The sequence below is a fragment of the Quercus robur genome, chromosome 11, assembly GCF_932294415.1.
Source record: "Quercus robur chromosome 11, dhQueRobu3.1, whole genome shotgun sequence".
Classification (NCBI taxonomy): domain Eukaryota; kingdom Viridiplantae; phylum Streptophyta; class Magnoliopsida; order Fagales; family Fagaceae; genus Quercus; species Quercus robur.
Window position 1 is genome coordinate 54,680,019 of NC_065544.1, and position 16,669 is coordinate 54,696,687.

Consider the following 16,669-nt stretch of genomic DNA (forward strand, 5'->3'; position numbering starts at 1 on the left):
TTATTTTGTTGAAACTGAAAACTTTTTTCTGAAAGTACTGTAGATAAAGGAAAAAATTAACTGAAATAGTACAGTAAGACCCATAAATAGTACCAAAAAATGTAGTAAGATTCATGAATAGTAACAAAAATAAACTGAATAGTAGAATAAGTAGGCAAAAATAATAGAGTGCAATGAATAAGATCAAGCATCAGCCCAAAGAGAAAAATAACAGAGTGCAATGAATAAGATGAAGAAGGTAATATTAAAAAGATTAAACTCAACTTGGTCAAGCCATTGGAACATCACTTTGGAAGTCAAAGAACATTTAGGAGTTAAACTCCTTTGTGTCTCTGGTCTCAACATTAATCATTCCCCTTGTTCCAATATTTACCATTTGATCATATTCAAAGTTAGACTTGACTGAAGAAAATTACAATTCCATTGCAAAACTATTATGCAAAATAAGAATTTTTCCAGGCCAGGTAGAATAGAATCGTTAAAGCTTCTTACCAGAACTCAATTACAACATTATTAGCAAAGTTGAAAAACTAAATATTATTTTGCACAATCAGTATAAACTCTAAAATCCCCGCACATTTTGCACACAGTCAGTCTAAACTCTAAAATCCCTCATATATGGGTATCCAACTAGTTTATCGAAAACAACACAAAAATAGTGACTCTATATCTCAAAAAGGGTACAAGTAAAGAATTAAAAAAAATATATACATGTATTACTTCTCCTCCAAGCGTCGCAGCATGGATTCGGAAAAGCTTTGTTGCCTGCACATGTAAGAAAAATAAGCTTCTTAAATGCCATTACCTTCTGCTCCAAAAACAAAAAGAAGCAGTAATTATCTCCTGTTTTCTTCATATTAGAAGGTGGTTCAGCAATGCAAAATGTGCAAAATCTAATGTTAAGCAAGAAATTTTTTGTGTACAAGACATTTTCTTAAACAGAATCAAATTAAAGAAAGTACAAGATGAATAACATACACAATTACTCAAACTCTGAAACGGTTAATGTTGACACAACTAAAATTTACAAATTAGACTAATCTGGTAGATTGCAATATATGACCATCAAACTATAATATTGATGCAGTTCTATATCAATAATGCAACCAGTTATTTGCAATCTATGACCATTGAACAATAGTTGTGATGGAACCAGTTATTACTCAGCATTCAAAAATAAGCCAGTGTAATTATTGCTGTGTGAAACTAATGCATAATATAAGATACCATTCTATAGCAATAGTTTGAGGGGAAGATCAAACAGAAAGGTTAATGCAACCAGAGTACCAGACCAGTAAGCCATACAAATACAGGGTAGATTTATTTGATATTTCCAATTCTGTTTACTTGTGCAGGAGAGAGAGATTGGACTTACTTCTGTTCTCTATGTTTTGGACTAGGGCGAGAGTACTTTAGATATCCATCCCAAGGAACCTTTTTGAGACCTGCTCTAACAGATATTATGTCCCTTACCCTGCATAAGAGCACTTATTTTTAACAAAAGCTGTTCCAAAATTTGGGGTAATTCTAAATCCAAGGAAATACATCTCCATCATATTCGCAAGAAGATAAAATGTGTGCCATTCCATTACTTGATACAACATACCTCTCTGCAAACTCTATGGCTGTCTCTCCAGGTTTTATATTTTGCGGCTCCAAGTACCAAACATCACACACAACAGCCCAGGATGTCATAAGCTGCAGCAGATGCATTGTGAAGGATTGCCTGCGAACAGAGCACATAATCCAAGAATACAGTATCATCCACAACATGCCAACAAACGTGAAAATCTAAGACAAAAGACAAAGGCGAACCCCAATGCAATCCGCCTAGATCCTAGCATAAACAAGGAATTTTTCTCCCATGTGGTAGTTATAACACAAAACAATAACATTAATATCATATGGTTTTGCCAAGAGCCTTATAGCTCAACTGGCAACTCTAGATGTTTCTAACAGAGGCATTCAGGGTTCAAATGCCCCTCCTCCATTGTAACTATCAATTTATCAAGATAAACACATCTACTGTTCTTTGCCACTCCATCTAAAATGCAGGGGATGCTTTCAGTGCATGCTTATCAAATTATCAAATTAGTGAGCTATAAGCAGTTCCTTACTTCCGGCTGTTCCAAAAAGCATCAACGAATATTTTGTTGTACTTAATAGCAACTGGGCAAACAGTGCAGCCAAGTTCAAATGCACCCTACACATTATTCATATAGAAAATGAGTTAAAGAAAATTGAAGTATTGAGAACTCAAAAGAAAAAATATAAAAATAAAAATTGCTTTCCCACTAGAGAAAGAGACAGAGGAAAGGAAAGGGGGGATTCTTTTTTTCAATAAGTCAATTGTTACAAGTGAAGGATGGGGGTTTCAATCCCTGGTTCTCCACCTAAAGAGACCAGGCAAGGACAATGAAAGAAGAATTGTTGAGAGGTAAATTATAGGAAAGAAATATGAGTTTGTATTCTTATCAACTAGAAAAGCAAAACTTCATTAATTGCATTTCTACAACATTAGATCATATATATTTACCTTCTTGAACATAACAGTGTAGTGATTATTTACACAAGTTCCTTCCGGAAATATGAGAAGAGGATTATTTTCAGCGCCTTGAACGTGATCTCTCAACCTGAATATACAAGTTTATGTTATCGTGAAATAGATGATGTTCTGATAAAAGAATATTTTTACATTGTTAATATCACTTACTTCTTTGCTACAATTTCACGATCCTTTGCCTCAGAACGATTGAACCAGATACATCCTACGCTCTCTAATATGGTGCTTTGCAAGAGTCCTACAGAGAAAGCAAAATTAAATAAATCCTTCATGTCCATATTTTTAAGAGTAATTCTGGCTTCCATTTATATACCCTAAATATAAATGGTCCAGTGCAAAATTGTTCACTAAATATAGAATATATACAGCAAATTAAATGTACTAAAAATCATTAAAGCCAAATTTGTTTCAATTATAAATGTATAAATTTGGTGAATTATTTCCACCCCCAAAACTAGATGGGCTGCAACTCAAATGTGAAAGTTTCAGAACACACAGAGACTATCACTCAAGAATGCAACTTTTCTACTCAAACCAGTACACCAGTGTGCGTTCCTCTAACATGAAACACAAAAACAAATCCAAAGATATGGATATTTCTGTCATTGATGTAGTGACAACAACAGTATTCATGTGTGAGAAGACATTTTAAAAACTACAATGCAAAAATTTTTTCTTGTCTATCTAAATATTACAATCAAATCATGAAACTCAATAACACACAGGACAAGTTGGGAGCAAAAAATTCTATAAAATTTTATCCTAAAGACACAAGAAATATGCATTTGCAGTTTGAAAACCAAAAAAAAAGACAAAATCTACCATCACAATACATGGACACTTCCAAATGCATGCTGTAGTTCTTTGTATCACTACCATCTCCCCTAAAAACACTTTCTTTTTGCTAAGTAATAAAGGTATATTGAAATAGCACAAAAAGGGTGTGCCACCCTAGTACACCAGTTATGGATAAACAATATTGCAAGGGTACTTGGAAATTTTTGAGAGTAACACACAAGACAGTAACCATAAGTCATTACTGAGAATGTAATTCCTTATTTACAGTAAAATCGCAATTTAAGTACAAATTTGGGAATAAACACTTACCAACCCATCCAGGATGCTTCTGCATAATAACAGCAAATGCAGTCATCTGTTCTAGGATGATGAAATCAATCATGGAGGTGTGATTGGCCACAAAAACCTGTTCAACCCATAGATTGAAGCAAAATACCATTCATTAGCATGAATTATGTAAACATGCTGTTAATGAAATATCAGGTGACATCCAGAAAAATAAAAATTATAATCAGGTATACCTGCTTAGGCCGCATGCTAGGCTGTGGCCCATGGTATTTTACAACCCCAGTCCATGATGCAACAAAGAAACTGCAAATTAACTCCACCAAAGACCTCTGAAGATAAGGTAAACATGGAATATGTTAACATGCAAGACCAGAACTTTAAGACATTAATGTAATATGACAACATAGAACACCATGGGTCCCTTCCAATGATTTTGCATGACCATGGATTCTATCATATTCTCCTACATTCCTATTAGTATGTTACTGTGGGTGCTTTATCTATTCCTAAATGATCTTGTAATCTATTTTTGGTTGGTAATTCAATAGTTGTGGGAGGGGGATTTGAACTCTAGACGTCACCGTTGGAAATATCAGGAAGTGCCCATTGAACTAAAAGACTCTTAGCCTAAATGATCTTTTATTTATAATAATGCATTATGTTTTAGTACAAAAGGGTTCCACTGCAGAACATCTTTGAATTGGTACATTACTTTGGAGAAAAAATGGTAAATGCATACAGCATACAAGAGGGAAGTTTATAACCAAAACAACAAAGTGCTCACTTATAAGTATTCAAAGTTTGCAACACCTGCTGCTACCAATAGATAGAAACATAGATACCAAAATAAAACAAAAAACAAACATAATTTATCACAAAGATGAATCCAAAAAGAGTATAAGATATACCACAAAAAGCAGAGCAATAATTAGATGAAAATTTTAAAATGTAACATTCCACACCTCAATCTTTTTTCTCAACTTGTCATGCCCTTTTAGCAGGAAGTGTACAGGAATATAAGATGAAAGGAATATTATCCATCCAATTGTCAATATTAGAACCCTGCACATTCAATTAAGACAAATCTCAGATAAGCAAAATCACACAAACCCATTAACGAGGCAAAATCCTCATCAGGACATTATTCATCACCATTCACCGCCTTTCCCAAAATCCCAATACTTATAAAACATATTCCAAAGCCCAAAATATCTTATCAAAGCTTAATCTATATTGGGTGAGATATCCAAGGGCACTATTTATTTCAATGCATAATATAACATGAAGAAGCAACATCAGTAAAGGGCTAACCTCACAGGGAATAGAATGAAATATCGAATTACAACCCCACAACACCATAACGGAAACAAATACACATTCCAATTCCACGGTTCCGGAGAATTCGACTTGAAGCATCGTGTAAATGAGTCCTGCCCATTCATTATATATATAAAAATAATAATCAAATAAAAAAAACTAAAACAACAACAACAACAACAACAAATTTCTTAAATTACAGTAAATACCAATACAATTAGTAATTCTTTCTAGATTTTCATTTTGCTAAACAAACGTTAATGAAACAAATACTTAACATTAATTTATATTTACATAGAACAATTCATTTCTCATATAATGAAAAAAAAAAAAAAAAAAAAGCTTACATCGATAATGGCACCAGCAGCCTCAGTTAAGGTAGGAGAAATGTCAAGCAAATCACGGCTGCAAAAGATAATCAAAAAGAGATACGTAAATTTACCAAAGAACAAATTCAGAATCTTGCAACAGTCACATCAAAATTCCATTATTTTCTCAGCAACCAAACAGAGAGAGAGAGAGTAGGAAAAGAAAAAGTACAGTCGGAGCTTGCCGCGGGGCTCTTGGATGGAGGATCCGAAAGGGAGATAGTCTTCGAGGTTGGGTCGATCCAAGTCCAATTCCAATTCGGAGCTTGAAGAGCTCAGCTTCACTATCTCATTGCTATTGCTATTCATTTTCTCTGTTTCTAGTCTCTACGCAATGATAGGCACAGAGCAGAGCACCGGTTTGGGTTTGGGTTTTTCCTCATTTACATTTTTTGTGGGGTTTTCTATTTTCCCGACTATATTCTTTTCGTATAGTATAGTAAAAGCAAAATACTTAATAATAATAAATAGTTAAAATTTTATATTTTATATTTTCGTTCTCAAAAAAAAATATTTATATTTAATTTGGACTAACATAATATTTTAACCAATTAGTATAAATCTAGTAATGCTAGATACAAAATATTTTTTACAACTTTTCTTTTTCCATGATCTATTTTGATTGGCGTTCGTGATGTCATCCTGGTATGTGATTCTAGAATTGTTTATAAAAATGCTATCTGTAACTATTCCCGGGCCCCATCTTCAATAGCTGCTGTGACTCACGGGATTCAGGACATTAGTAAAGAGTTTAGAAGTGTTGACTATTCTCATGTGCAGAGACAAGGAAACATGCCGGCCCACGTTTTAGATAAATATGCATCTAGCATAAATGATTATGGTGCGTTGGTTGAAGAGGATCTTGCTGTATTATGCAAGCTCTTATCCATGATGTAAACTTTTTTTCGTTGTCGCAATAAAAGTATATCTATCTTTCACATAAATAAATAAAAAAATCATAACTATTTGTGTTATACGTTATGAAAAATATTGTATCAATAAATCTTTTGATTTACAGATTTTTTTTTTTTTTTATGACATATTGATATTACCAATGATGTTTTTTTTTTTTTTTTTTTGAAAAAAAAGCTGTAAATGTTATGAGCGATGTTAATATTTTTAAAAGGTAATATTAGGCTTGTTAGCTGTAGAACAACGTAAAAGTGAGATTATTTCAAACAGAATTCTTTTTTTTTTTTGTTTGAGAATCCAAACCCAAAGGCCAGCTTTATTGAATAGAAAGGGAACTACAAAGAGTCACAAGATACAAGGGGAGCTGTATTATCAAGAATGGATTCAATCCAAACCTGTAGCTCATTACCAAACTTAGATTTTCTAGCAAGAAAATGGGCAATTGAATTGCCAAATCGTTTTACATGAGAAAAACTACAAAAACAAAAATCACTAGCTAAGACAAGAGAATCATTAATGACATGACCAAACTTAGGATGGTTTGAACCTTCATCCTTAAGAGCATTTGTTACTATCTCAGCATCTCCCTCAAAAGTAGCTTCAAAAATACTCATCTCCTTAGCAAACAAGACCGCTCTTCTACAAGCTAAAGCTTCAACAATGGCTACGGAGTTAGGGAGAGGAATTTGCTCTGCCAAAGCACCAATCACAATACCCTTAGAGTCACGAATAACCACCCCCAAACCAACAGCTCCCATCTCCTTGAAAATAACCCCATCAAAATTCACCTTATAAAACGAGGATATGGGGGGAATCCACCTGACATAATGAGAGTTAATCTATCTATCTATACTATTAATAACATGATTTTTTATTTGGTTTTCAACATTTTGAGTACTAAAATACCCTCACAGAAATTCTTAAATTCTCTAAAATACTCTTATATTTTAGTTAAATAATTTTAAATTAGAAAACACAAACTAGTTAAAAGAGTAATTTATTGTTCCTAAATTTTAGGCATTTTTTCTTTTATCTTCTCTATCTGAATTACCACTTTTTTATTTTAAATTTTTAAATTTTCAAACTTTACAAATAACTTTTTTTTAAAAAAAAATTTCACACACTTTTTTTCCTTTATCTTCTCTATTTGAATTACCACTTTTTATTTTAAATTCAAAATTTCAAACTTTAAACCCACGTACAAATAAAATTTTTTTTTTAAATCACGTAGAAAAAAGATCATAAAAATTAGGACACTATCTTTATTTCACTTTTAAACATTAAAAAAAATAAAATAAAATAAAATAAAAACCTCATCGCACACATGTAGCAAATAAAAGTTTATGGATTAAGTTTTGAGATGACCAAAACGTCAACCTTTTAACATCTTATATTATTTAAGGCTATGTCTATCATGAATACAATATATTTAAAAGAAAACAATTGGGACTTACTTTTAGCCATCAAAGGTGAATTGTCTCCTGACAAATTATTTACCTCCTATATGATATGCTTATCAAGTTATTTTACTTATGTATAACTGTACAGCAAGGGGTCCCAAACCCACTTGGGCCTTGAACTTCAACCCTACAGTGAGACCCATGACCCTAACCCCTCCATCCGAAGTTGGGCCCTAGGCCTGCTAAGGCCATGAGCCCAAGCCTCATGCCACTATGCTTGACCCAAGGCCCATTGGATGTGCAATCTTGATCTATACACATCGTGATTAATAATCAGGGGCCTGCCCAGTCAACTACATCTCGAATGGGAACGTGATTGCTTGGGAATACTATATCTCAACTAACCGGTAGTACCCTAGAGAATATCACTGCCAAACATCCCTCTTGAGGTGGGAACTAGTTCGAAAGCCACTACTACCACTCCCAACTAAACGCCCACTTAGAAGCAATGAAATTGGACCCTCTTGCCCACTAATAACCTATAGTAATCATAACCCCTCCACCAATCTTGAGCTATAAATAAGAGATGGGAATGAGGGAGAAGGGGGTGGTTGAAAAAGGGCTAGGGGGAATAGAGAACTAAAGACATAAGGAAAGTAATACGAGAGAAAAGAGAGAAGTTTGTAAGATTAGGTTGAGTTGTTGGGTCTCTAAGTGAAGGACTGCTCATAGTAGAAAACCCAAAACCCACATTACAAATAGATTGTGAGCCCAAGTGGTGGACCAGCCCATACGCCTCATTTTTGGTACGTACAATAACTTTTTAAAGTTTTATTTATCTATTTATAACTGTATTTTTATCACACCTTTTTTTTTTTAAGTTAAATGGACAATAAAAAAAAATTCTTCAAAACCAAACTTAAACCAACTTTAATTCCTTCTCAAAAAAAAAAAAAAAAAAAAAAAAAAAAAAAAACCTTTAATGAATGAAAAATATAATTAAAAAATGTAATCTAATTTTTTTAAAATATTTGTTTTATCAATACAAAATAGTTAGGAGAGAAATTTAACATAAATAAGAGAGAGAGAGGATGTTTCAAGTCATTCTTGGGGAGATTCTACTTGCATACTTTATGCTTAAAACGCTTTTCTTTTTTCTTGTTTCTTATTAGTTTCTCTTTTATTTATTTTTTTATTTTTTTTTTTTTATTTTTTTTTTTTTTTTTTGCCATTGAATCAGAATGCTATTTTCTGTTCAAACAAAAAATTGTATACAAAACTTGACTTTACCAAATATTGCCAATTAATTATTTTAAATGGATGGAAACGACTTAATCCAAGTCAAATAACCCCTTTGGCTTTGAGACGTGGTCTTAAACTTAATTGCTAATTAATTAATTAAAAATGGATGAAAACGACATATATTATATCCCAGTCAAAAGTCAAAACAACCCCTTTGGCTTTTTGGGACAATGCTGTTGAGCATTTTCTCCAACCATGTAAAAAAAAAAAATAACATTTAACATCTTAAAATATTAATTTATTTATTTTAATACTCCATTTTATAATATATCTAACATTAAAGGTTTTATTTTTTTTACCGCTTAATTAAAATATTATTTATTTTAATCAAGTGAGAGAAAGAAATTAGTGGAGAGAGGCACGTTTTTGACGTGAATGCTCAATTGGAATCATTCGTATAATACTGTGGAGGCATAGACAAATAATCAAATATCAGTATCCCACTTCAACAAGTCTCTTCCGGAAATTCACGTCTATGTCTTTGACGTCTAATGTCTAAGAGGTTAGATGTTAGCAGTTAGAAGTTAGAACTAAAATAAAATAAAGAATCTTCCCATAAAAATAAAATATAATTAATTAATTAAAACTTTTTTTTTTTAATAAAAAGAAGGATCTCGTAGCTTCAATGGAAAGCCAAGTAAAAAAAGGCCTCAAACTCTACCAAACCAACCATGTATGATATGTTGGGAGTAATACGCAAAGTACTAAAAGAAGAATAAGGTAACTCAAAAGACAAATAGAAATAGATAATTTAGAGGTACAAAATTGTTATCTTTAAACTATATTTGTCTCTCACACTCTTGTTGTTAAAGAATTATCGCAAATTTGTCCCTAGGATACAACTAAATTATTGGATTCTACAGATAGCAATTTTGGAGAATAACTATAAGATTTCTTGTGCTTCTCTTTAACATAAACTTCTATTTATACTCATATGGTTATATTTCATCAAAAGACACATATGGAGAGTCAAAATATTTCACAAAACCATTCACAAGACTTGAAACCTCTTCAAACTTTCAGAATAGTCACTAGAAAATTCTGCAAAAAATTTAGTTTTACGAGTTTCGATCGGTCGAGAATTCCTTTCGATTGATCGAATGCTCTTTTCAATCGATCGAACAGGAATCGAGCATCGATCAAAACAGGCAAAGACTCCATGATAGATTTCCTTACCATTTCGATTGATTGAGCAAAAGTTTTGACCAATTGAAAATATTGAATTTCGAATTTTTACTTAGAAAATTTCAGAACTTGAATTTTCACTTTATCGACTTTATGAAACAATATTTTTCAAACTCAAATATCATTATTACAACCTATTCATGTATATACTTATATATACAACATGATTTATTGTGAAATTGTTATAGATGTGACATTTCTCTTATTTATAACATAAAATAAAAGGGGAAAAGGTCTTTCTCTTTCTAGTGATAAATTTTCATTGTAAAACATTCAAGTAATCCACCAACGGCAAGAGAATTTGTCTTTTGTGCATTAACAATTTAACACAAGTTAATAGGAAATTATGTGCACTGTTTTGTTTGTAAGAAGTTTTTCTCTAACTTATTTAGAAAGATATCCTCTAATTTAGTACGTGACAGTTTATAAGAGTATTTAAATACTCTTAAAGAGTATTTATAAGAGTATTTATAAATTATTAAACAAATATGTTATGCGGCTATAAAATATACATGTATGCTTATTGGAATCAACATTTAGTTGATTGGTCGTCTCAAAAAAAACATCTAGTTGATTGGAAGAACTTTCATTCAAACTAATTTTAAGGAAAATTCTATATTTTGTGTATGCGTGTGTTTTTTTTTTTTTTTTTGGGAACAAAAGAACTTTATCACTATCTAACTGAGGCAAAGGCATAAATAGTTTCTAGATAAGGGTCGGCCCTAGGACTAAGAAACAAAATTGTATGAAACTCATATCACTGTATGTGTGTCTGTGGGGACATATATATACTGATATACACAATTGGACATAGTTATGTAGTCTTTTGCTATTTTGCTTGAAAAGTGAGCAAATATTTTTAATTTTTGTTAGATAACTAAATTGAAACTATAGAAACATTACCCGTTCATTTTCTTTTTTAGATTTTTTAACATAATAGATTTTGTTTATGTATTGTCTTTTCATATAAAATGGAATAAGTCACATATTATTATATGGTTGAAAGACTTATAAATTTTATATAAATCACTGGAAAAAATTGAATTTAAATTAAGCATTTATATTGTATTTATAATATATTTTAAACCTATTCATCAAAAAATATATTATAAACCTGATTAACATGTTATGAGATACTTTTTGCTTTGATGAAACTTTTAACATCTTAAACATTTGAACATTTACTTCAAAAAGTAATTTCATTTAGCCCTCACAATATTAACAAATTTGTGGAATACACTGGATTTAAAACATATATACCAATTATTTAACCAACAGACACCAAAGCAACATGCCAATCAATAATCATTTTAGAAACTTATCATTCCAATGAATCTCTCAAAAAAAAACATAATTTTCTTTTCAATTAACTTCTTATGTAATTTTGCACTATTCTGTATCTCAAAAATCAACAAATTTAACGCAAGAAAATAAGAAGAAAAAAATAGCAATAAATTGAAGAAAAATATTTGAGTAGTCTAGAAAATTATGAAAACTAAGCATATGGAATACATAGTTCAAAAAGTGCACTGTTTAAACTATATTGACAGAACTTAAAACTCATATAATATTTTATTACTCATTCCAAATATCATTATAATTTAGATTTGACAATGAATTTGTTTTTTAGCCATAGTATTATAACGTAACTACTAAAGATTAGTCATTTACTTTCTTACAAAAAGAATGGATCTAAGTTGGAGATTTTATACAATTTTTATAATGTACTTGAAGTCTTATTACTTTTCATGGGATACTGCATTTAAAAAAAAAAAAAAAAAAAAAAAAACTTTCTTTAAGTTCCTTAAAATCCTACAAAAAATTATATTATGTAATATATATATACACACACATATCCTTCATCTTACAGTATATGAGTTTCATAATCCAAAATGGAATTTCAGGTGGCAAGCGATAATCAATCAAGGGAAGTTAAAGAGCCCATTTTGCAGCAAAAATGAGATATAGAATTGCACTTAGCTATTTGCCTAAAAGAACATCATCCCATCTCATGGTTAGATGAAGCTAAAACTTTGTAAGCTTATGAGGGATAGCAAACCTAAAGCTAGCGTGGCCATTGGCTTATAAATCCCTTTTTGATAAATACGAAGTAAAAAGGAGGAGGATTCAATAAAGGGGTTTATAGAGGCTTATCTCAACTCTCAAGTATGCCCTAAAAGTAGTACTCAAAGTTCAAAATTTTTATGACTACAATTTGTAAGAAATTGCATATGATTTAATTATAAGATTTGGAACTTGGACTAAATGACTAACTAAATAGTTAAACTACAAGAAATTTAGACTGCGTTTGGAGAATATTTCAATAAGTAAGAAATTGGTTTGAATTTAATTACTTTACGGGTCATGTAATTATTAAAAAAAAAAAAAAAAAAAGCTACTTAATGATCCTACCATAAAGACCAAACCACCAAAATAATAGTAGTAGGCCAGTCGATTAAATTAATGATTGCAAAGATTCATAGTTCATACCAACTCCATTAAATTTTCCTCACCAAGGTTGGTGAACAATATGGTTAATGATTTGGTAAGCATAGACCCACCATATCATTATCAACATAACAAAATATCCCAACCCACTTAGGCTCACTTGATTATGCCACCAAATGTTTCCCTTCTACATTGCTAGCATTTATATCTCTTAATGTTCTAATTTTTGTGATCACTTTCATGTTCTTATCTTCATATTATAAATTAATTAAATAGGTATGAATGAATGAAACCGGGAATTCAACTCGCAACCATACATATAAATACTTTTAATCAACTCAAAGAAAGTACTTTGTTTGGAATATTATTAATGGTAACAAACTATTTTAATCACGGACCGAGAGGATTGAAGAAATTAAGCGTGCAGTATCCATTGTTGGTTTTATTTATTTAATTAAATTTTAAAATCATAGGTAGATAAAAGGGAGATGAGATTTCCACCTAAACATGAGACATTATTTAATTATTAAATTGTTATAATTTGTAAGAGAAAAATATTTAACAAAATTAACTCGAACCGTATGGCTTACAAGGTTACATCATTGACCAATATGGTAAGACATAAGAGTAGTAGTTTGTTCTTGTTAATCAAATGTGAAATTGTTGGAATATACTACTTAACATGCAATGCAATAGTTTATCCACACAAAAAAAGAGTTGAATTTCATGGTTCTTGGATACCAAAACTTCAAATTTGATACTGTTTCTTATTCAATCTTGGTTGGGTCTAGCCAAGAAATTCCTTTGAATTTTGGTTTAAAGAATTTTGTTAGATTAACTGTGGAATGGGCTCTGAATTTGGGCAGAGGCTTCTCTCATCTTGGACAAATCTTGGTCCAACCAGTAGGCAGGGCTGAGAATCAGTAAAAGCTATATTAGCTGCACTGAATATGGTGAAGGGCCCTGGGCCCAAATATTGTCCTGGTCCCATCAAAATTATTTGATCATATTGGACTTAAAAAAAAAAATAAAAAATTAGTTAGTATCTTTATCATATTGAACTTGAATTACAAATCCACGTGTATATTACATCAAGCCTGAATAATCCACTCGAATACTTGTATAATAGAAAAATAATCAATAGTTAATCAAACTTAAAATTTATCAACATTAAGCTATGTAAAGTTGTGTATAAATATATGGTTATTACAGTATAAATTTACATTAATACTATTTATTTTATATTTAGTTTTTTATTATTTTTTTACATATCTTGAGAATAAATGAAGAGAGTGAATGATGGTTATTGTGTGTGAAGAAAAAGAAATAATTAAAAGTTTTTTTATATTTTAATGAAATATAGTATAAAATAAATAATCTGATTGCTACATAGATATTTAAATTAGAAAAAGTAGGATTTTATACTAAAATAATTATGAATTTTTGCATATAAATTGAAAAAAGAAAAGAAAAAAAAAAAAAAAAGCAAGTTGAAGGAAATATCTACCCGCAACTGGTTCAACTTTTCAACCTGCTCTTTTATTCTAGAACGGATTTGAAACTGGTTACATGTTAGAAAAGTCGAAACTGTCTCTGTTGTAATAATATTGAATACTTCACTAATCTCACATTTCTTGCTCTCCACATTATGGTGTGCTATCAGTAAAACCCATAGCTAGAGACTCCTCTATTGATCGCCACAAGTTTCATTTCCATCGGTTATCTCTAATCAAGGTGAGTTTAAGTATTTAGTGGTTCTTACTTCTTACCTTTCTCCCTCTAAAAAAAAGTGAGTTTAGATTAAGCTTTACGTCTATAAAAGTTGGTATTATTTCATTTTGGTTCCTTTAAATTTTAGATTTTTTTTATTGAAAGATTATTTTCTTGGAGCAAGATGATAAATCTCAAACTTAAGTTAAGAGACCAAAATGAAACCCAAAAAAAAAAAAAAAAAAAAAAAAAAATCCCTAATTTAAAATGTCAAAAATAGACTTTATAGTTTTTTTTTTTTTTTTTTTTTTTTAAGTTTATATGTTTATTTACAATTTTTAAACCATTTTTTTTCCTTAAATACAACTATTTTTTTTGTCAATTTTCAATACACCCTTTCAGCTAATCAAAACACAAGAAAAATGTCAGAAGTATCAACAGTAGAAAAACAAACAATGAACACATATGGATGGGCAGCTAGAGATTCTTCAGGAATTCTCTCCCTTTTCCACTTCGAGAGAATGTACTTATTTACTTATATATTCTACTTGATATTGTTTCTCAATAAGATCTTATTGAGCTTATAAGCTCATCAAATTGTACAAATGCTACATGGCATTGCTTTGCTATTTTGTACAAGGCTAATGGCAACAACGATATTACCATAAAGAAACTTTATTGTGGGATTTGCCACACTGACATTCACATGGCTAAGAATGAAGCACGAATGACCAATTATCCATTTGTCCCAGGCTAATCTTTCAATGTGTTTATGAAGTTGTGTGAAAATTTTGTTTGACAATTATGTTCTTTCATAAAAACCATATCATTATGTTCATTTCATTTTTTTTTTCTTTAATTTAATGCATGTGTGATTTAAAAGGTTCCTTTTAATGATTTAACCTATTTGAAAGTTAAATTTATGCCTATGAAAAGTGAACCATCAACTACTTATATATATTAAAAATGATAAATTTGAATATAAAGAATCACATGCTTATGTAGGAGATTGATGAAACCAACTTAATATATATATATATATATATATATAATTGAATCCCATGAGATTCACTTATTAAATTATTACATGGGTGACTTGATATAATTTATTTGGTAGAATCACATGATAACCTGCAAAGATTCATAGTTTATTGAATAATTCTTTGGTGAGTTGTTGGATCATAGCTTTTGTTTTCTTTAAATGTTTTTCATTTTTTATAGGCACGAGATTGTGGGTGAAGTGACAGAGGTTGGGCACAACGTCACAAAATTCAAAATTGGAGATAAAGCTGGTGTGGGCTGTATGGTGGGCTCATGTGGCTCATGTGAAAACTGCAAACAGGACTTGGAAATTTATTGCCCCGAAATGATTTGGACCTCAAAAAGCTTTGGTGGATTTTCTGAAAACATAGTCATAAATGACCATTTTGCAGTGTCAATTGCAAATAGTTTGCCATTACATGGTGTTGCTCCACTTTTGTGTGCTGGGATTACTGTGTACAGTCCCTTGATGTACTATGGACTCTGTAAGCCTGGTCAACATTTGGGTGTGGTTGGGCTTGGTGGATTGGGTCATGTGGCTGTGAAGTTTGCCAAAGTTTTAGGAACGAAGGTCACAGTAATAAGCACCTCTCCAAGCAAGCAAAAGGAAGCACTGGAACGGCTTGGGGTGGATTCATTTTTGGTTAGTCATGACCAAGAACAATTACTGGTATCAGGGACGGAATTAGGATTCGAAGTCGAAGGAGGCAAATATAATTTTCTTGAGGGGGGCAAATATAATTTTCTTGGGCTTATTTTCTAAAATCTTAAATATATACCTACTATTTAATATTTTAAAAAAATTTGGAGGGGGCCAAGCCCCCCTCTGCCTGTATGTGGTTCCGTCCCTGCCAGACTGGTAACTAAGAACTAGTTATCTTTATTTTGAACTAATACAAAATATCTCACTCAAAGATATGCTGTTGATATCCAAATTGACATACAACGCACGTCAAAAAAATTAGCTTCAAGTAAATCATAGGGCATAGTTGCATTTCACCTTGTGTTGTTGGAATAGTTATTGGCTGCTTTGGAAAAATGCATCGGGCTCTCTCACAATATGTAAGCCCCATAATTGTATGAGATCCACTTGTTATGAGAGACCAATTACATGTATTGGAAACATGAGATACAATATCATATTTATTGGACCTTAATTTAATGATTGGAAAGATTGCAGCGGCATAAAATGTGGTGTTGGAATTTTATTTTGTTTTATATAGATATGAGAGAAGATTTTCCTTATTTATATAAGGTCAAGATACTATGGATTTCTTTTGGTGTAAGCCAGATTCGATCCTATATCCCTTTTTATTGAAAAATAATTGTATGCTCCA

The 16,669-nt window shown here is 31.1% G+C and overlaps 2 protein-coding genes and 1 pseudogene across 2 annotated transcripts; 1 reads left to right on the plus strand and 2 right to left on the minus strand.

Moving 5' to 3' along the window:
- Nucleotides 1-403: 403 nt before the first annotated feature.
- LOC126706235 (glycerol-3-phosphate acyltransferase 9) lies at nt 404-5,745 on the minus strand. Its single transcript, XM_050405576.1, has 12 exons — nt 5,507-5,745; nt 5,314-5,371; nt 4,961-5,079; nt 4,612-4,711; nt 3,883-3,978; nt 3,671-3,767; nt 2,714-2,801; nt 2,537-2,633; nt 2,118-2,203; nt 1,607-1,726; nt 1,376-1,474; nt 404-765 (listed from the first exon to the last, which is right to left on the minus strand). Exons 1-12 carry the CDS (start codon nt 5,641-5,643, stop codon nt 717-719), a joined length of 1,146 nt encoding a protein of 381 aa, XP_050261533.1. The 5' UTR covers nt 5,644-5,745; the 3' UTR covers nt 404-716.
- Nucleotides 5,746-6,581: 836 nt separating this feature from the next.
- Nucleotides 6,582-7,004, minus strand: LOC126705255 (uncharacterized). Its single transcript, XM_050404150.1, has one exon. It carries the CDS (start codon nt 7,002-7,004, stop codon nt 6,582-6,584), a length of 423 nt encoding a protein of 140 aa, XP_050260107.1.
- A 7,709-nt stretch (nt 7,005-14,713) lies between these two features.
- Nucleotides 14,714-16,351, plus strand: LOC126705826 (probable mannitol dehydrogenase; annotated as a pseudogene).
- Nucleotides 16,352-16,669: the final 318 nt, after the last annotated feature.